The 18,018-nt window shown below is 52.9% G+C and overlaps 1 protein-coding gene across 13 annotated transcripts in view; it reads right to left on the bottom strand.

Annotated features, from left to right (window-relative positions):
- Positions 1–18,018, bottom strand: part of Tns1 (tensin 1) — a 211,186-nt gene that overhangs the window by 69,324 nt on the left and 123,844 nt on the right. For 12 of the 13 annotated variants that reach the window (XM_051154111.1, XM_051154099.1, XM_051154112.1 and 9 more), the window contains 10 exons: positions 14,053–14,102; positions 12,210–12,390; positions 10,387–10,437; positions 9,271–9,393; positions 8,846–8,910; positions 7,439–7,522; positions 3,432–3,544; positions 3,011–3,071; positions 2,836–2,911; positions 2,166–2,295 (listed from right to left, as the gene is read on the bottom strand). In XM_051154111.1, coding sequence (XP_051010068.1) covers positions 2,166–2,295; positions 2,836–2,911; positions 3,011–3,071; positions 3,432–3,544; positions 7,439–7,522; positions 8,846–8,910; positions 9,271–9,393; positions 10,387–10,437; positions 12,210–12,390; positions 14,053–14,096 — 928 coding nt within the window. In that variant the 5' untranslated portion in view covers positions 14,097–14,102. Of the gene's footprint in view, positions 1–2,165; positions 2,296–2,835; positions 2,912–3,010; positions 3,072–3,431; positions 3,545–7,438; positions 7,523–8,845; positions 8,911–9,270; positions 9,394–10,386; positions 10,438–12,209; positions 12,391–14,052; positions 14,103–15,285; positions 16,457–18,018 lie in introns of those variants that run through there. The other variant, XM_051154109.1, reaches the window with a different exon arrangement.

Genomic DNA, 18,018 nt, shown 5'->3' with positions numbered 1-18,018 from the left:
TGTTGAAATTATGGTGACCAAGCCTAGGGCTTCACAAGTATGCTAGGCAAGCATGCTACAGACTGAGCTCCACCCCCAGCCCAGTCTCACATTGACACTTGAGGTCCTGCCCTCACCTGAGTTCTACTTCCTGAGGCAAACACAACCCTTCCAGATCCTGGCTTTTCCATCTGCATTCCATCTGTAAGGCTCTAGACCACAGTCACTATTTGCACTAGTATTCCTAGAACTCAGTTTTAAGAGACACCCCCCACCCCTTGCTTCATAATGCCTCCATAAGATTAAGATGTAGCCAAGCCTGTAGGGCACTGTCTTAATTAGTGATTGATGGGGGAGGAGCCAGCTCGTTGTGGGTGGGGCCATCCCTGAGCAGGTGACCCTGGGTTCTATAAGAATGCAGGCTGAGCAAGCCATGGGAGCAAGTCAATAAGCAGCACTCCTCCATGGCTTCTGCATCAGCTCCTGCCTCCAGGTTCCTGTCCTGCTTGAGTTCCTTTCTGTCTTGACTGTTTGAAGATGAACTGTGATGGGGAAGCATAAGATAAATAAATTCCCCCAACCCAAGTTGCCTCCAACCCCAAGTTGGTCACCATGTTTTATCACAGCAGTAGTAAGGCTGACTAGGACAGACGCTGCAGAGCTTCTGTTTGTTGGCCTGATGATTCTCAATGGTTCTCCAGACTCACACCATGCAAGAAGAGAACTAAGATCTCCTTTCCTCTGTCTCCTCAGCCCCCTCTTGATTTTTGTCAGCTTCACCTTCATCCCCTCAAGACTGAGTATAATCTGTCCTGAAGCTCACAGCACCTCCCTTGGTGGTCCTCCTGGCTTGGATACAAAGAGCTCTCACAGAACATCCTTCTCACTCCATGCGTCAGCGTACACAGGAGATCCACCCCTCCTCTCAGCTGGCCCCTCCATATCTTCTGCCTGAGCCTAGGCTGGTCTGGGTCACCAACCACTGCTTATAGGAAAAGGTTTCCACAAAGATCACATGTGTTCTGTGTGTGTGTGTTCATCTCTATGCATGTCATTTCACACCTGTTTGTGTGCTTTTTAAGACGAGGTTTCTCTGTGTAGCCCTGGCTGTCCTGGATTCTCTTTGTAGACCAGGCTGGCCTTGAACTCACAGAGATCTGACTGCCTCTGCATCTCGAATGATGGGATTAAAGGTGTGTACCACCACACCTGGCCTGAGACTATGGATTCTCAAAGGTAGGGTTTAACTATTTTCTCTTTGCATCTCCAGGATCTAGAATATGTCTGCCATGCTTTATCACATAAATGATGCTTGGTGCATAGGTGGGTAGGTGGGCAGGTGAGTGGGTTTACTGATGGGTGAATAGTGAATGTGTGTGTGGATGGATGCATGCATGCATGAGCAAATGAGTGACTGGGCTGATGGATGGATTGGCAGCCAGATCAACAGGTAGATAACAGAACAAATATGCAGGTGGGTAGACAAAAGAGATGATGTGTTAATAATAGGTAATTAAGGGAATAAATGTGCAAATGGATACATACGTGAATCCAGACACATGTTTGTGTGTGTGCATGTGCCTGCACGCACACATTCCAGGTCTGAGGGTGATTTAGATAGAACCTTAAGTGAACAGAAGAGACCCCAGCCTACCCTGCAAGTCCCACAAACCTCCCTCCTTTTTGCCACCATGCCTACTTCCATGCACCCCTCCTGAGGGGGTGCTTGGTTCCTGCCTCAGCTGCCCCCCCATGACATTTTAGCGCTATCCTGAGCACTTAATCCTGAGCCCGGTATTGAGACACCTGCAAAAGCTAGATAACCGACTCCCACTGGTCACGTGGGGCAAGGGGGTAGGACGAGAAGGGGACAAGTGGGAACAAGCACTAGAGAAAGGTGGGAGGCACAAAACAGCCCAGAAGTGCATGGAGTTCAGGAATGGGCTTGAGAGGAATTGATCTTGATCTCTATACAACCTGAATTCCTAGACCTTGCCAACCTCAACCCTGTCCTGTCACAGTTCTCCTTCAGTTTCCTCACGCTGTCGTCCCTGAGACTTGACAAACCATGTGACTCAGAGAAGATGCCCCCCCCCTCGCATCCACCACATCATCTCACACTGGGCTTCTCTCCTGCTACAAGAGCCCCATCCTGCGCCCCTCCCCAACTCTGTCAGGGAGCCTACCTTTGAAGGCCTCATCCAGGTCTTCCTTCCCAAAAACAACCCCCAAGTCATGGATGGCGCAGGTGTGGAACTGCACGCGAAAGATGACATCTCGAGCCGGGCTCCGGAACTTCTTGTGATAACACTTCAGCTGGGTGGGAAGAGGGGATCGTCAAGTCTCAGGGAGCCTCCTGACTGGCTCCGTTGGCTGAGTCTCAAGGCTCACCCAAACCCAGAAGAGAGAGGTCATCGATACCAAAACATATCTTATAGCTCTTTGGGAAACTTCCAGAACAGAAGAAGAGGGGAACAGTCTGGAGCTGTGGGTACTGTCTCCCAGGTGTGCCTGCAGCCAGGTGGGCATGCAAAAAGGAAGGGTGTCCTTCAATTATGGCAAGCAGATTGAGTGTAGGATTGGGTGTGTCTTGTCACCAGTTTAGAGCTAGAAGGTCCACAGTTCACACTGAGTGGGAAGTTCTTGGAGATGTCCCAGAGCAAAAGATAAGGCTAGGTAAAGAATACCGGCTCCAAAAGAGGAGGTTAGACCAAGACAGTGTCAGGCTGGGAGCGCTATGGCAACCCAGCTCTAAACCCAATGGCCTTCATGGGAGTAGTTCTGTGCCCCACGTCCCCAGGGTGGGGTGGGAGCAGGACAAGAGAAGGGACCCCTGAAGAGGAGGGTGGAGCTCACCAAGATGTCTCCCTTTAGGAGCAGCCCTGGTTCGATGGTGATACAGATGCTGGCCTGGCTGTCTCCAGGGATATTGCTAAGGGAGAGAGGTGATGATGGAGAGCGCTGCTGAGGAAGCAGGCTCAGCTCTCCCTTCTTCCTCCCAGACCCCTGTCCTCACTCAGAGACTACTTACTAGATGCCAGATGTGTACACAGGTTGCATGGCTTGGTAGATACGAAGAAACGGCCGGCACCCTGTTAGAGAGGGGAAGGGATGAGGTAAGAAGCAGAAATGGTTGAAGGAGGGCGGTGAGGGACATAAGAGGGGCAAGGAGGAGAAGAGGGAAAGAAAAAGATGGAAACAAGACCAGGAAGAAAGACTAACTTCATTTCTCAGAAATTTTAAGTAGACAAAAACATCGCCTCCTCTAGTGTCTTCTGCCACTAGGCATGACCAGGTGTCAACCCGACATTGCAGAGGAGCAGTGTTGAGCCCACTGAGCTCTGGTGACAGCCCCACGCAAGCCTAGAGGACACTACAGCACAAAGTATGGCGGACCACCCAAGGCCACCAAGAAGGAAACAGAGGCTGGGGGGAAGGGATGGGGTAGGTACCTCCTTTCGACTCAAAGTTGGGGATGCCGTGCATGATCACATGATGCAGAAACAAAGGCTTGTTGTTCATTTTGATGGAGCCGGAGAGTAGGCCGCTGAAGTAGTGTACATACCTGCACAGGAATACAGTAGCATCAGGGAAGGGCCTGGGTAGTCCTCTATCCACCCACCCACCAACCCATCCACACATCCACCCACCCACTTATCCATTCACACACACGCGCACACGCACGCACGCACACGCGCGCACGCATCTATCCATCCACGCATCCCCCTATCCATCCACCCATCCATGCGCACGTTTCTCTATCCCTCTATCCATTCATTCTTTCTTCACGAATGCCACCCTAGGCTGCCCTCTGCCCCCACTCGCAAGACACACGCGCCCACCGAGGCCACATGGCAGCTGAGTTTTCTCAGCCAAGGGCACGCTTCCAAACTTGCTGAGCCACAGGAGGAAAAGAACAAGAGACCTGAAAATTGCAGAGCATAGAGCCCACTTGGCGTTCTCTAGCACCCCCTGGTGGTGAACATGAGCCTCTCTTGCCAGCCTCATTCCCAGAGCAGGCATCCACAGCCATCCAGACAAAAAGCCTGACTGGGCCAAATTCAGTTTATGACTATTCTCACTACAAGCTTACACTTTTGGACCTGATTAATATTCATATATATTCTCTCTCTCTCTCTCTCTCTCTCTCTCTCTCTCTCTCTCTCTCTCTCTCTCTCTCTCTCTCTCTCTCTCTTTCTCTCTCTCTCTCTCTCTCATACACATACACACTTCTGGATAAATGTATGGAGTTTTTTTATTAACCTCTTCACTTGGGACCTGGGTTATTAATTTCCAGTAAGTGTCCTAACTCTAGGTTTGTTTGTAGTTGGGTTTTTAGTTTGTTTTTGTGTGTGTGTGTGTGTGTGTGTGTGTGTGTGTGTGTGTGTGTTTGTTTTTGTTTTGTTTATGTTTGTGGTGTGGTGTGTGTGTGTGTGTGTGTGTGTGTGTGTGTGTGTGTGTGTGTGTGTGTGAGATGCGAGGGATTGGACCCAGGGTCTCCTGCATGCTAAGGACTGAACAGACTGGGCTACACAAGCAGCCCAGTTCTTCTAATAAAGGTCTTGCTGGTAGAACGGAAGGACCGAGCCATCTCCTTTCTTTCCAAAGAGGGAAAAACAGATCCATAAAAAGTTGTGACACAGAGGAAGATCACACACATCAGGAGATGGGAGAGATAAGGAGAGAAGCCTTGACATCAATACATCTCCCAAACCACGGGTCAGTCCTCTGGTACTGAGTGGTTGACATTTCCTCCTTTTCTGATTTGCTAGAGAACCAGGTTGAACCAAACAAACCAATCAAATGCAGCCCGGAATTCTACAGGAGCCAATAGCTCCACAGGAGGGCAAGGCTCTAATTATGACACCAAGAGACCTCCCCCAACCTCCATCTCTTGGCCCCTTGGCCCTCTTCCAGTTCTGGTCCCTGAGCCTGGGTGGGGCCATCTCAGCCTCCCATAGCAAGATAATCTGATGGGCATTGCCAGCTCCTATTCAGGGCCCTGCCCAGCCCCCCTGGCCCGTTACTCAAACCGGAAACCTGGAATGGCAGGTTCCCATCAGATCTCCTGACCAGGCCAACAGGATGTGTCTGTGTTGTGGGGACAATGAGTCCGGGGGGGGGGGGACAATGAGTGGGTGAGCTACAGGCAAAGCCCCTCCCAATCACTCCTTGCTCTTCTCTCCCCAGCTGCCAGGCTCCCTGTAAGCAACACTGACAAGGAAGCAGAGGGAAAGTGGCAGTGAATGTTCCGGAAACCAACGGCTGCACTTTCTTGTGTGTGTAGAGAGGGTGGCCTGCGCCCAACAAATACAGTGGCCCCTAGGATCTGTGAGAAGACACAGATAAACACACAGAGACAAATTCCCATGACAACTGGATCACACGGAGGCATATAAGGAACACCTTGGACTTCTCTCTTTCTCATTAAGGGGGCCTAGGTCTCTGCTGATCAGCATCACAGGGACTGTTGGGCTCACCTTCTCCAAGACACAGTGGAACATAGTAATGGCCCACATCCCTATTACTAAATAGACTGTAACCCTCAGGGTCAAAGGTGACTGAGACCAAACTGTCACGTGTGCATGCCAGACCCCCCGGGAGCTGGTGCTCGGTTTGCCATGCCTTTTCCTAAGAAAGAGTCTCAGAACTCTCAGAAGCTGATGGCTTCTAGGAGGCCAGGAGTCAGTGAGGGTATGCTGCTGGAAGGTGCTTGGCTCCTGGGTACCTGGCCAGTACTCATGCACTTTTATTTGGGCTCCCAACTACAATGGCCATGACAGCTCCCTTGCAGTGACTGCAGCTCCTATACAGAAAAGCAAGGTGGGGACGTGGGTGTGTGTTGAGGAAAGGCCCTTGGAATCTACAGCTAAGTTCCCAGGGGCTACAGAAGCTATGGGGGCCTTTAGCCTCCAGCCTTCCTGCCTGCTCTGCCCAGACTCCCTACCCCTGGCTTGGAGCCCCCACTTTCACTCTGCCTGCTCAGACCTTAGCCCTGGTATGCGTCACTTTGAACCAGTCCCGTGCCCGCCCAGCCCTCTATCAGCCATGGTTTGATACACCTGTTGGCATCTGCAGCTGTCTCTTGTTTGTAAGCATGCAGTTTGTTCACAAGAAGCTTGTCTGCACATGTCTAGGTGTGACATATTTAGTGCCCTGTCCTTGGTGTGAGAATGAGGCTGAGCCAGCACAGGCAGCAGATAGCAGGCCCATAACTCATAGCTGCACCAGAATTCCTACTCTCTGGGCCTCCAGCCTAGGCTTGGTCTCGCCATGACTGCAGCCTCCCCGTGACCAGTTGAGCCTGATGCTGCCCTTGGTCCCCTATGGGTCAAACATCATTGAATCAGGTGTCATCCATGGGCAGACCCCTGCAAGGTAGCAGGTAGCATTACCAGGTATCTGGGGAGGTACCAGACACCCCCAGCTTCCCAGCCCTGCACCTACATTCTAGCTCAGCCACCACTCCCTGGGGCCCCTGGCTCTGTCTCCATTCTGATCTCGGGCTTCTCATTTGTAAAAGAAGGGTGCCCCTGGTCATCATCACTGTCCCAGTTAGGGCTTCAAAGTTACCTCCACCCAGAGACTCCGGGCAGTCTCCAGGAAAACAGCCAGTTCCCTCCATCACTCTCAATGCTGTAGCCCTCCCCAAACTTGAGTCTTCTCTCTCTCCCCCCTCCCTTCTCTCTCTTCCTTTTCTTTTCCATCCTCTACTCCATCTCCTCTGCCTCCTTTTCCTCTTCTCTCTCTACTCTGTCCCCTCTCATTCTCTCTCTCTCTCTCTCTCTCTCTCTCTCTCTCTCTCTCTCTCTCTCTCTCTCTCTGTATTCACCCCACCCCCACCTTTCCTCGCTTCCTAGCTGGCATTTTTCTCTTTTTTTGGATAGTCACTTATTTAGTGACTCTGCTCTCAACCGAACCACAACTCCCTTGGGAAAAGAAAGGCACTCTGCTCTGTTAGCCTGGATGTCCCAATACCCACTGCTACAACAGGGTTCCTCAACTTTGGCGATAAATGACTCCATCCGGTCCAGCTTCCTGTCTGGGCTATTACTGACACTCCAGTAAGAGCATGTGGCTGGGGTCCTTAGCAAAATATTATAAGTTCTCCAAGAGAAGTTGTCCCTTACAGTGCTATCTATGACCTCCAAATGAGAGGTATTAGGGACATCAGTGTCATGTGTACTCATCTACACGCTGGAGTGACCCTGCCTCCGAAGCCAAGGACAGCATGCGTCTTCTTTGCATCTGGCTCCCTATGGCCATGACACAACAAACTGTTTTCTGTTAGAGGCCTCAGAAGCCACCTGACACCCCAACCTGTAGGTACCACCACACCGTGCCACTACAAGCTGAATGCCTGTGCGTGGCACCCACACCCTCAGTTTAGCAGATGTCCACAAGGCCAGCATCCACCACAGGGAGTGCATGCTGGGGTGGGGGGTGTCCACGCACCCACCTCCTCTGGGATGGCTGGCCGATCGGCACAATCTTGTCCTCATAGAATCTCTTCATTGCAAACCGGTCCAGAGCCTGGTCAGCACTGTGGGGAGAAACAAGACGGTCAGAGAAGCCCTGCACCTACATTCTAGCTACAAGAGGCCCACACCCAAGGGCCTCTTGTCCCATCTCTCAAGCTCCTCTAGGCTTGCACAGCCCTCCAGCCAACCCTGGTTGCCGTGGAAACACAAAGCCCTCCTCCAGACATGCCGCACTGAGAAGCCTTCAGGAAGAGCATGCTCCAGCCTCTCCAATCCACATGGCAGAGGGCTCAGCCAGGGGCTCTCCAGCCCAGCAGCCTGGGCGCCCATCTCTAAACTGCTACTAATTGGCTCCTGAAACATAATCCTTCCCATAAAACCTTATCCCCCTCATCAAATGAGGCTTAAAGGAGATTAGATGAGGTGACCCCCCCCCATTAAGAGCTTGGCAGCCACGGGTGCCAAAGTGCCCATTCAGCAGACACAAGCCTGGGATGGTTTCTGAGACCCTGTACCCATCCTCTGAGCATGCAGAGATAATTCTGACACTCCAACAACATCCAATCATGGGAACATTAAACACAAAGCCCTTGATAAGGCCAGCAAGGCCACTGCTCTGTGTTACCCTGACTGCCCCCAAGCCCCTGACTCTATACTCATGAGGCCCTTGTGTTCCCATCCACAACTCTTCTCCAAGACCTACAGAAATCCTTTAGGTCTCTATAGCCACAGGTCCCCGTGGCCACATGACACCAGCCATTTCTGGTCTCTATGTTTCCACAGTGACAATCATAGATGCTGCTGAGGGACCTGGTCAGTATTTAAAGTCCTCAAGGGCAGGATCTGAACTGTACCCTCTGCATCCTTCCAAGCACCATTACAACATGGTCCTGGACACAGCAACCTCCGGGCAGCCATGCTGAATGAACAAGTCTTCAGCCTCTGGGCTAAGTTGGGGGGGGGGGCGGGGGGCGGGTGGTCAGAATGGGATCTGCGCACAGGCTGGTTTTCCTATTCTCCCAAACACCTAGACAGAAAAAGAGCCCCCTCCCTGCAACCCCATTGCTTGAGGTAACTTCCAGATTGTCCTCTGGGCCCAATTATGAGGCAGCATCTCTTTCTGACTCCTTTCTGGATCATCCATGGAAACAGAAGGCAACTGAGGGAGGGTAAGTGGCCCAAAGCTTTCGGGTGGGTGAGGGTGCTTTCTCTAGCTCTGGTGTGTGTAGGGGGGTGGAGGCCCTGCACCTCCCATCCCTCCTGCTCCTCCGTCTGAGGGCACTCCCTTGCTTCGAGAAGGTAGAGACCATGTAGGTGGAAGAGAGGTGTCCCCACATCAATGCCCAGAGGACAGAAGCTGTGATAGAAGACAGCTGACCTCTCACCTGGCCGAAATGTTGCTGTAGTGCATATATGCTGCGATGACAACCCCAATCCTGCCTCGATTTCCCTGATAGAGACAAAAAGCAATCATCACTCAGATAGGCTCTGCTGTTCAAAGTCCATCCAGAAACATGGGGGGCAAAGGTGAGAGAGAAGGATGCAGTTCTGGGGAAAGAGGAATACTGGAGAGGGAGGCAGGAGGAAGGGAAGCAGAAAAGCCAGTGCACCCTCCACTGCTAGGAACGGAAGCCACTGCCCTGCCCCCATGTGTTGGAGGTATACTCTGGGGCAGAATCTACCATGTTCTGCAGTGGTAGGCGAGCACAACCACACCATCTGAAAACCCAGGCAGGTATGCGCACACACACTTATGCTTGCACACACACACACAGGTCCATGCACACGCATACAGGCCCCCCGCTCTGACCTTGTTGTGGAGAACAACGACATTGTGAGGATCTGCATTGAGCCAGGTGTCCATGGCCTTGCAGACACTGCATATCTTCTCCAGGGCCGGTGTGTGCAGGTCAGGCCAGCCAAATTCCAGGACCTGTGGTTGAGGCATAAGTTAAAAAATACACATACACACACACACACACACACACACACACACACACACACACACACACACACACACACACACGTAAAATGCTGGGGACTCGATGAAGCCAGCCAGCGCAGCATGGGAGTATCTACTAGCAGCCAAGCACTCAGTCCTGCTGAGTGGCATGGCTTGAAGAGCAAAGACAATGACCTGGGACCCAGACTCAAAGTAAGGCCTTAGGCAAGCCGTGTCACTTTCACAGAGCTAGTGTCCTCACAGGTGTGTGCCAAGGTATACAACATGAGGCTGTGATCTCAAAACTCCCAGAGAAGCCTGAGCCCAGGCCTCCAGCTCCCCTCCAAGGCCAGTTCAAGGCTGATTCAGGGTGACAGGGGAAGGGAAAGGGGCCCCCTCTGGTGCTCACAGCCCTCTGGAGCCCACAGACTTCATTTCCAGGCCTCTGAGAGAAGTCTGGAGTGCATAGAAGCAGGGCTTCCCAGTGGCCTTCAGCCCTCAAGCCCTCAAGGCCTCCACGAGCCCTTTCCAATTTCACAAAACACTAAATAAAAAGAGACGCTAGTTGGCAGGGTCCACAGAGCATGCCTAAGCCAGCTGTCCACTTTCAGAAGCATGATCTGAGCCCCAGAGAAGTCTGTCACTTGCCCGAGGTCCCACAGTGACGGATACCAGAACCCAAGATGGAAGCCAAGATCCCCCGTGAAGTCTAAAAACCCACTTAGTCAGCAAAGTGAACCCTGGAGACAGGGGCATACAGAAAAGACACAACCCCAGCCCCACTCCCCGGGGCAGATGAGATCAGAAACCGCTGTTTGAAACTTCAGTAGTTGTTACTATAGTCAATTTGCAGATCCAAAATGCCCTTGAACTTGGCACTACCACGGCACTACATAAGGGCAGGGGGGGGGGGGGCTTGTGTTCTCTCTCCTGATATCCCAGGCTAGGCCAGGCCAAGTCAGGCCAAAACAGCCACAGACTCACCTTAGCATGGAGTTTCGTAATGTCAGGCCTCTGCTCGGAAAGGTTGAATAGCTAGAAAGAGACAGAGAGACAAAGAAGAGTGAGGGGGAGAAGGTCGAGGAGAGAGTTTGTCCCCAGTTGCCAGGAGCCCAGCCACAGGTCAGCCATGAGCTCCTGGACTCCTACACCTGCTGTCACTCTCTCCCCTAACGGAAATTCTTTCACCATAAACACACGTTGGCCAACAAGATCAGCAATAGGTTCTCAGGAAAGGTGGAGGCTATCTCCTTCAGCCAGTCCCTTTGCGAGTGAACATCCTGAACTGGGGATGGGAAGGGTTGGAGCCCAGCCCACTGGTGCTGAGTGACATGGGTGGTCACCTCTTTAGGACCAAATCCCCCCCGCCAACAACGCTGTTTCTCTGTCTTCTACTACAGGATATGACCCATCCTGATCCAGGGTCCCCTCAAACCCACAGAACCTACTCACATCCCACAGCCTACCATCTTCCATGTTCCTTAATCCCCGCACCCCCTCCTGAAGAGCAGTGCAGAAGAATTCAACATTCCTGGAGCCAGAGGACTCCAGATACTCCCAGTCCCATTAAGGAACACACTTGATGACTTTAACAATGTCACAGAGCTGGCTTCGTCCCCTCAGCAATCCTCATCCTGCAGATGAGAACTAATGGTCAATGACCACACATTCAGTGATCACAGAGCCAGAATGAGAAGCCAGCACTTTCTGATACTTGAAGCCAGGCACTTCACAATGCTTAGCACAGATGAGGGATGGATTCCTACAGAAGCCTTCAAATTATATGTCCACTCAGAACTTCAGAACCTGGGACCTTCGGAAGGAGTTAGGGGTCCTGTTCGGAGATATTATTGAATTCAAGGCGACCCTAAGATCAGCAACCAATATCCTTATAACCAGAGGAGAGACAGACAGAGAGGGCCACGTGAAAGTGGAGGCAGAGCATGGAGCAATGTGGCTACAAGCCAGAGAATGCTGGGAGTGCTGGGAGCGGCCAGGAGTGGGGAAGAGGGAAGAAGGCAGTTTTCTCCTGGATTCAGGGGAGCATGGCCTCCCTGACACCCAGATACCAAGCCTCCAGAACACATTCCTGTTGTCTTAAGCCAAATAATGTGTGGCCATTTTGTTCCAGCAACCCTGGCACCCTTGTGCAGCCTCTTAAGCCCAGCTCCATTAGACATGGCAGGCAGCACCCAAGGGGCTCAGGGCGAGCAGTCCAGCCCCCCCCCCAACATGACTCCCTTGAGCAAGGACCTGAGCCTCATTCCAGGGATGGTTACCTCCCTGCCATAGAGGAAATCTCTGCCACCCACTTCCCTGCCATCTGGTGACTCTAGCCAGCCACAGGGTTCCCAAGACTGCAAATGGCCAAGTCTGCTCCAGGGTTTCCACCCAGAGCAGCCCCACCACACAGACACACACACAGAGGCACACACACACACACTCACACAGACACACACACACATAGACACACTCTCTCACTCTCTTCCCCCTACCCCCCACCCCCACCCCCACCCCACTCCCCTGGCTGTTCTGAAGGTGAAGAGGGCCTGGCTTGTAGCGCAGGCTCACCAACATGAGCCTGCATACTGCCACATTCATACACACACACACGTGGGTGTGTGTGCACTCATAAGTGGTCACACATTCTCACACTCAAACAACACACACTTGGCTCCGGATGCCCTGAGCCTTGCAAGACGCCCAGAGTAACCAAGGGAAGAGGTGCTAGCTAGCATGGGGAGTGGGCAAAGACTCTTGGTGTAGATGTGGTGAGCAGGAGGAAGGGATGGGGTACGGCCACCCACCAGGTAGTTTCCCCCATGTTTGGACTTCAGCATCTGGGCCACTTCACGGAGGTTGCTGCGGAAGTTCTCCTCATTGGCTGTGCTGGGGAAGGACACGGCGATGATGCGCTCAGTGACATACACCAGGTCCAGCTCACAGCTGTCTTCCATGGCTCGGCTCACGCTCATGTTTCTAGAGAGACTGAGTAGGAAATGGGTTCAGGTCAGAACTCGGGAATCCAAGCCTGCACCTAATGCACGATGCTCAGTTAGTCAGGCAAAAGGTTCTAAAAGGATCCACCTCCATGTGCCCAACTTGAGAAGACAGGAGGCCTCCCTGGGGAAGGGGGCAGCTCAGGTGATATGCTCACACCGGCTCAAGCTGAGGCCGAGCCCAGCCACATTCCAGCCTCCCCAAGGCAGGCTGACCCCTGCACTCTCTCCCCAGCTCTCCTTACAGAGTCATTCTTGGCCCAGGTCTCCCTCATTTCTAAAGGCCAGAGAGGTAAGAGAGTGTTGGGTGCTAGCTGCCATGGTGGCAGGGGTCCTAGAAACAATGGGAAACACTCAGGCCAGCAGCTCCCTCTCTCCTGGACCCAAGGTGAGAGAGGCATGGAACTCATGGCTTTACATAGCTACTTTTCTACCAGAGGAGGGGCCCCCGTGGCCTGCTGGGATAGATCTTCCCCATCCTCCTTTTCCTGTTACCCATTGCCACATCCTCCCTCCCCATTCAAGGCTGACAATACTTGTCATTTCGCTAACCTTTGTTACACTAGAGCACTATGGGGTTGAGGCAGGAGGGGTTCAAAGTAGCAAATCCTTTGACCTTGGTGACAGAAATCCCCAGGACATCAAGGAGCCTAGAAACATTCAGATTCCACCATGGTTGACATGGGCCTAGATGTCTGAGTGGCTGTAGAGAGGGGACAGCCAAGGACAACATTCTCTGATGAGATGACAGAGGTATCTGCCCAGTCAAAACTTGACCTGAGTTCCGGTCACTCCTTGTTCCTATTGTATCTCAGCAGCCACTGGGCTAGAGCTCCGATGGTTCCTCTACCCAGGGGCCAGAAGCCACCTGCCTCCACTCTCCATAGTCCTTTGGTCCTGTCTCTAAAGGAACTGCACCATCCTCAGAAAAACTCATAAACTCAGCCCTTTCTAGCCTTTCCAAAACTCTGAAAGGCTGGGAAGGCAAAAGGGCCAAGATAGCAACAGGGATGAGTCAGAGGTGGCCATCCTGGGGTGATGGACAGTCTACCAACCAGCCCCACTATCAGGCTGTTTTCCACGAAGGACACAAAGGGAGAACAGCGCCATCAGCTGGGCAACATTTGTATCACAGCTCTAAGTGTACCAAGCTGCAGATGAGACTGAGTGGGGGTGGTCCTCAAAGGGCAACCTTGGTCTATAGGAGCTCTGGGCAGAAACCAGAGCTGGCATTCTTACACATCTTGTGATCCTCAGAATGACAGTGAAGCAGAGGGAGGTAGCATGTGTCCTCCTGTGTGTTCTCTGTGTGGAGAACACTCACTCTACAAAGACCTCCTCACCCACCAGCAGAACCAGCATGGGCCTTGATGGTGGCCAGCCCTGAGTGTGCTTCTGGGCAGTGGGTGACCTTGAACAAGTCACCACAGACACTCAGCAACTCATTTGCCAACACACAGACCTTCAGACTAATGAGCTCATGCGGAAAATATAGAGTCCACCTCAAGGTCAGGTTTGGATCTCGCAATGATGAAGGCCAAGGGCCACCAACTCCCGGCCTCTCACTAGGGTTGTGCAGCATCAGTCTCAGGACCCAGGACAGGACATGAGAATGCCCATGCCCCCAATCTTCCCCGGGGGCCAAGCATACCTGACAGGCTGTGGCTGTGGCTGGTTGCTTGGGGAAACTCTCATGAAGCCCTGGAAATGAGAGAAGACACGGTATTGCAAGAGAGAAGGGGGCACAGGAAGGGTAGAGCAGAGGGGAACCCTGGGCACGGCCACACACAGATCCTCGCTGGCCTCCATCCTCACCACCCAAACACCCCAACCCGCAGCCACAAAAACCCAAAGGCCGAAAGTACCTGCTGTGGGAAAGACCCAGCTAGATAGAAAGAGGGGCTCTCTCTGCTACAGAGACACGCCGCCACCTGGTTAGCTCCCCTGCTCTCGGGACACAGTTACCAGCAGTGGCTGGATTGGCAGAAACCCACCTGGCCCTAGTTCACCAGGTATCCTGGTAGTAACTTCAACTAGAGATCGCGGGCAGCAAGCACCAATGCTCTAGGGACGCTAACTGTGTTTACCCCCAGGGCCAGCTCTGAACCCGTGTCCTCTGTCACTGCCATCTCTTATCTCCCTCTCCTCCAAAGCTACAACACTGAGCAACTTGGTCTATGGAAAGCTTTGAGACAGAGCAGAAGATATATCATATACAAAGGAGCATCCAGAGCCCCTCATTCCTAAGGACCCGTGTCTGTTATCCTGTCTCACCTCCCCCATGTCCAGGGTATTGACCATACAAAATTAAGTAAACGGACCCCCCCAAGTTGGTGACCCAAACTTTGCAGGGCAGCAGAGTGACATCAAGTGAAAGCATAGGGTCATGCTACACAGACTGTGGCTCTAGGCCCCAGCATCCTGCTGGGCAGCATGGGTGATACTTAGCAACCTGGACCTGCTAAAATGTCACCAGCGAGACAGGCCAGCTCTCAGTAGCTTTTATAGCCATGCAAAATAAAAAATAAAAAATAAAACACACAGATGAGCCTCCTCACTCAGTGTCTGGCACTTGGTCAACGGCAGCTGTCGCTTTAGCTGTCGCTCTCTCATTAAGGAGAACTGAAAGAAAAGTCCCTGAAGGGGGAAGGAACAACCGTCCATCCCCATGAAAACAATCAAACAAACAAAACCAAACAGGACCTGCTTTCCTCTCTCTCTCCGCAGCCACCATCCACTGCAAGCCATGCAGAATTGAGCACCCCAGGTCTGAATTCCTGGCCTCCACCAAGCCACCATTCCTGGACACGAAAGGGCAGCCTCCCCTTGGAGGCAACAAGACCACAGTTGCAAGGACAAGGATATAAGGCACATGGTGACTCACCCTGAATCCCCGAGAGGCTGATGATGGAGCAGGATTCGAACCCTGTGGGTTTGGCCACAGAGCCCAAGTAGAGGATACCGCACCCCAATATACAGAGTTGTGGACTCTGAGGTCCAGCTCCCCATGGAGTACAGAGTCGGGGCCCCTGGCTGCGGGAGGGCTGGACACCCTGCCCCTGTGGGGCTTCTCAGAGCTCGGCAGAACTCACAGTGGAAGGAGGAGCCAAACAGCACTGTCAGGAGGGACAGTTCTCGGACTCTCAGCATTTCTGGCCCTAGGACTCCAAGTTGTATGAGTCAGGCTAGGGCAGGGGAGGCGGGGACCGGGAGGTGTTTGGTTTTCAAAACCCTAAACCAGGCTGTTCCAAAACTCCCCACCCCAAAGCATGCAAAAAGCCAACACTTCATCCATCCCATTGCACTGGTCTCTGATGAGGAGGCCCTGACTTTCCTCAGGCCCTGGGCCCTGCTCCAGGCCCCAGGGCCACCCTGCTATAAATAGCCCCTCGGGTTTCATCTGCTGTGGATCCACAGCCACTCTTGAAGGAAGCTACCACAGCTGCTTCGAACAACTGGAAGCCACAAGTTAGCCAAGGCTTACGGTGCAGCCAAGATCAGGGCCAGGCCCAAGCAAGGAGCCTGCAGAAGATAAAAGGCCGATTGAGCCAGGACTGGCAAAGGAACTGGAAAGCGTAGCAGAGCTGGGAGCCTCCGAAAGCACAAGGCAAAGGATGCTCAGGACCCAGAGTCCAGGCCCCCAGTCTAGTTCCTCACCACCCTCTAGCCAAGGTTATAACACTTCACATTCCTAACTCCCGCCTGGACGATAAATACTTGGCTCAAACGGAGTCTGGCCCTGCCGCCTCCAAAGGTGATAAGAAAGGTCCAAGCATTCTCTGCAGCAGGGTGGCTGGGGCAGAGATGCACAGAGGAAACTGCCCTGGGCAGGGGATAGGGACCAACAGCTGGATTGTCACCCCCTGATGAATCACAGGGCCGGGCTGCCCTCGTACCAACAGGGTTTCCTGTTTTCTGCACGGTTTGGGGACACATGACCCTTGCCGGCAGAAAGCAGGATTGCAGGGGGACTGTGGGTGTTGCTCAGGAGAACAGTAAAGGGTCAGCCCGGCGCAAACGCCCTCTTCCACGTGACTCCCTACCAGACAGCAGGGTAAGTCGAGGCCTGGAGTCAGCCCTGTGCCACCCCTGCCCCCCATCATAGCAGACATGCCCTTGGTGCTTAAACGTTCACTGAGGCTGTGTTCTGGGCACGTGGGAAAAGCAGAGAAGGCCAAGCCTCACCCTCATTCTGTGCGGTGAAGATAACTGTCAGTCCATCGGGCGAGAGGCACGGTGGCTTAGTCTCATAGGCTCATCGGTAAGATGAGTACTACACAAGGGGGCTTAGAAATCTCTTACCTGCCCCACTAAAAATCCCTGGGGAAGGTTTGTTTTAAAAAGGAAAATAAATTCTCTGGCTGCATGTAATCCCATTCTTTTTCCCTCTAGGGAATCTCAAAACTCTTAACTGCCTACTAACTCCTCCCAAGACAGACCAAGAATAGAACTTTTTGATCCAGTTCCCTGAGCACCAAACAGAAGTCTCCCTTATCCTCATCTCCCCAGTCTCTCCCTCACAGAAAGGCTTCCATGAAAGAGGATTCCACAGCCTCCCCAAAACAGCGTCTGTCCTCACTGTCAGGATGCCCCCCACCCCCACACCTCCTATCTAACCCTCATTCTTCCTGCTGCAGGCACCAACTCTTTTTTGCCTTGGTTCTCCCTGGAGGCAAGAGCCCACCATAACTCAGACACTCCTTCATAGCTCAGATCTGTAGCCTGGGGCTAGGCTGTGTGTCATCCTCTGATGTCCATAGCATATCCATGCAGCAAGGGTTCGGGGAGCCTTGGGTCCCCAGGGAGCCTTGTTTGCAGCTAGAAGCTGAAAGAAGCCCAGCCTTCCTTTCAGATCCACAGAGCAAACAAAATACCTCTGGACAGTGAGAAGCAATAACAATAAAGCTATTTCCTAAACCGAGGTCCCCAGGGTCCTAGCTGAGAGGTGAGTCTGTCAGTGACTACCAGGGGTCGAGTGAGGCAGCCAGAGCCCAGCCCTTCATTCCTGCCTCTCCTTGGGTTGAGGGCCCCCCACACAGGCCCTTACAGCCACACCCCTTCCTCTCCCCCTCCCCCCCCCCCGCCCCTCGCCTTTTCCTGCCCACCACTTGGATTTTTCCAAAACAAAGTGCGACATAGCACACGTCTGCAGCCACTACTGAACACACCAGCTCCATCAGAGGAAACCGCCTGCAGAGGCCAAAGTAGGAAACACCTCACAAATACGTTAGTACCCTAAGCAAGTCTCTCTGTCCCCCTGCCCAGAACACAGCCGAGCCCCAGGCATCCAGAGGACCAGCCCTGCACCCTTGGGGGCACCCAACTGGCCACAGACATCTAGAAGCCTGACAGTGGGGTTTCCACTCCTCTGTAGCAGTGAGACTCATTTTCTCCGGCCTCCTCCCTGCAGATGAGGCACCACTCTGACCCACCCTGACACACAGGCAATTGCAGACTCCCTGATGCCACGCCAAGTTTTTCTTTTTCCCTAAAAACTAAAACAAGATGTCATCAACCACAACTAAGTGGCCACCTCTATCGTCCTTAAGACCAAGGTCAAGCATGCCCTTAGGGCCAGTAGCTCTTCTAGATGTCTAGCCTTGCTGCTGGCTTGGTT

This window comes from Acomys russatus, chromosome 12, assembly GCF_903995435.1.
Source record: "Acomys russatus chromosome 12, mAcoRus1.1, whole genome shotgun sequence".
Classification (NCBI taxonomy): domain Eukaryota; kingdom Metazoa; phylum Chordata; class Mammalia; order Rodentia; family Muridae; genus Acomys; species Acomys russatus.
Note: the sequence above shows the minus strand (reverse complement) of the source record. Positions and strands in the feature narration are given on the sequence as shown.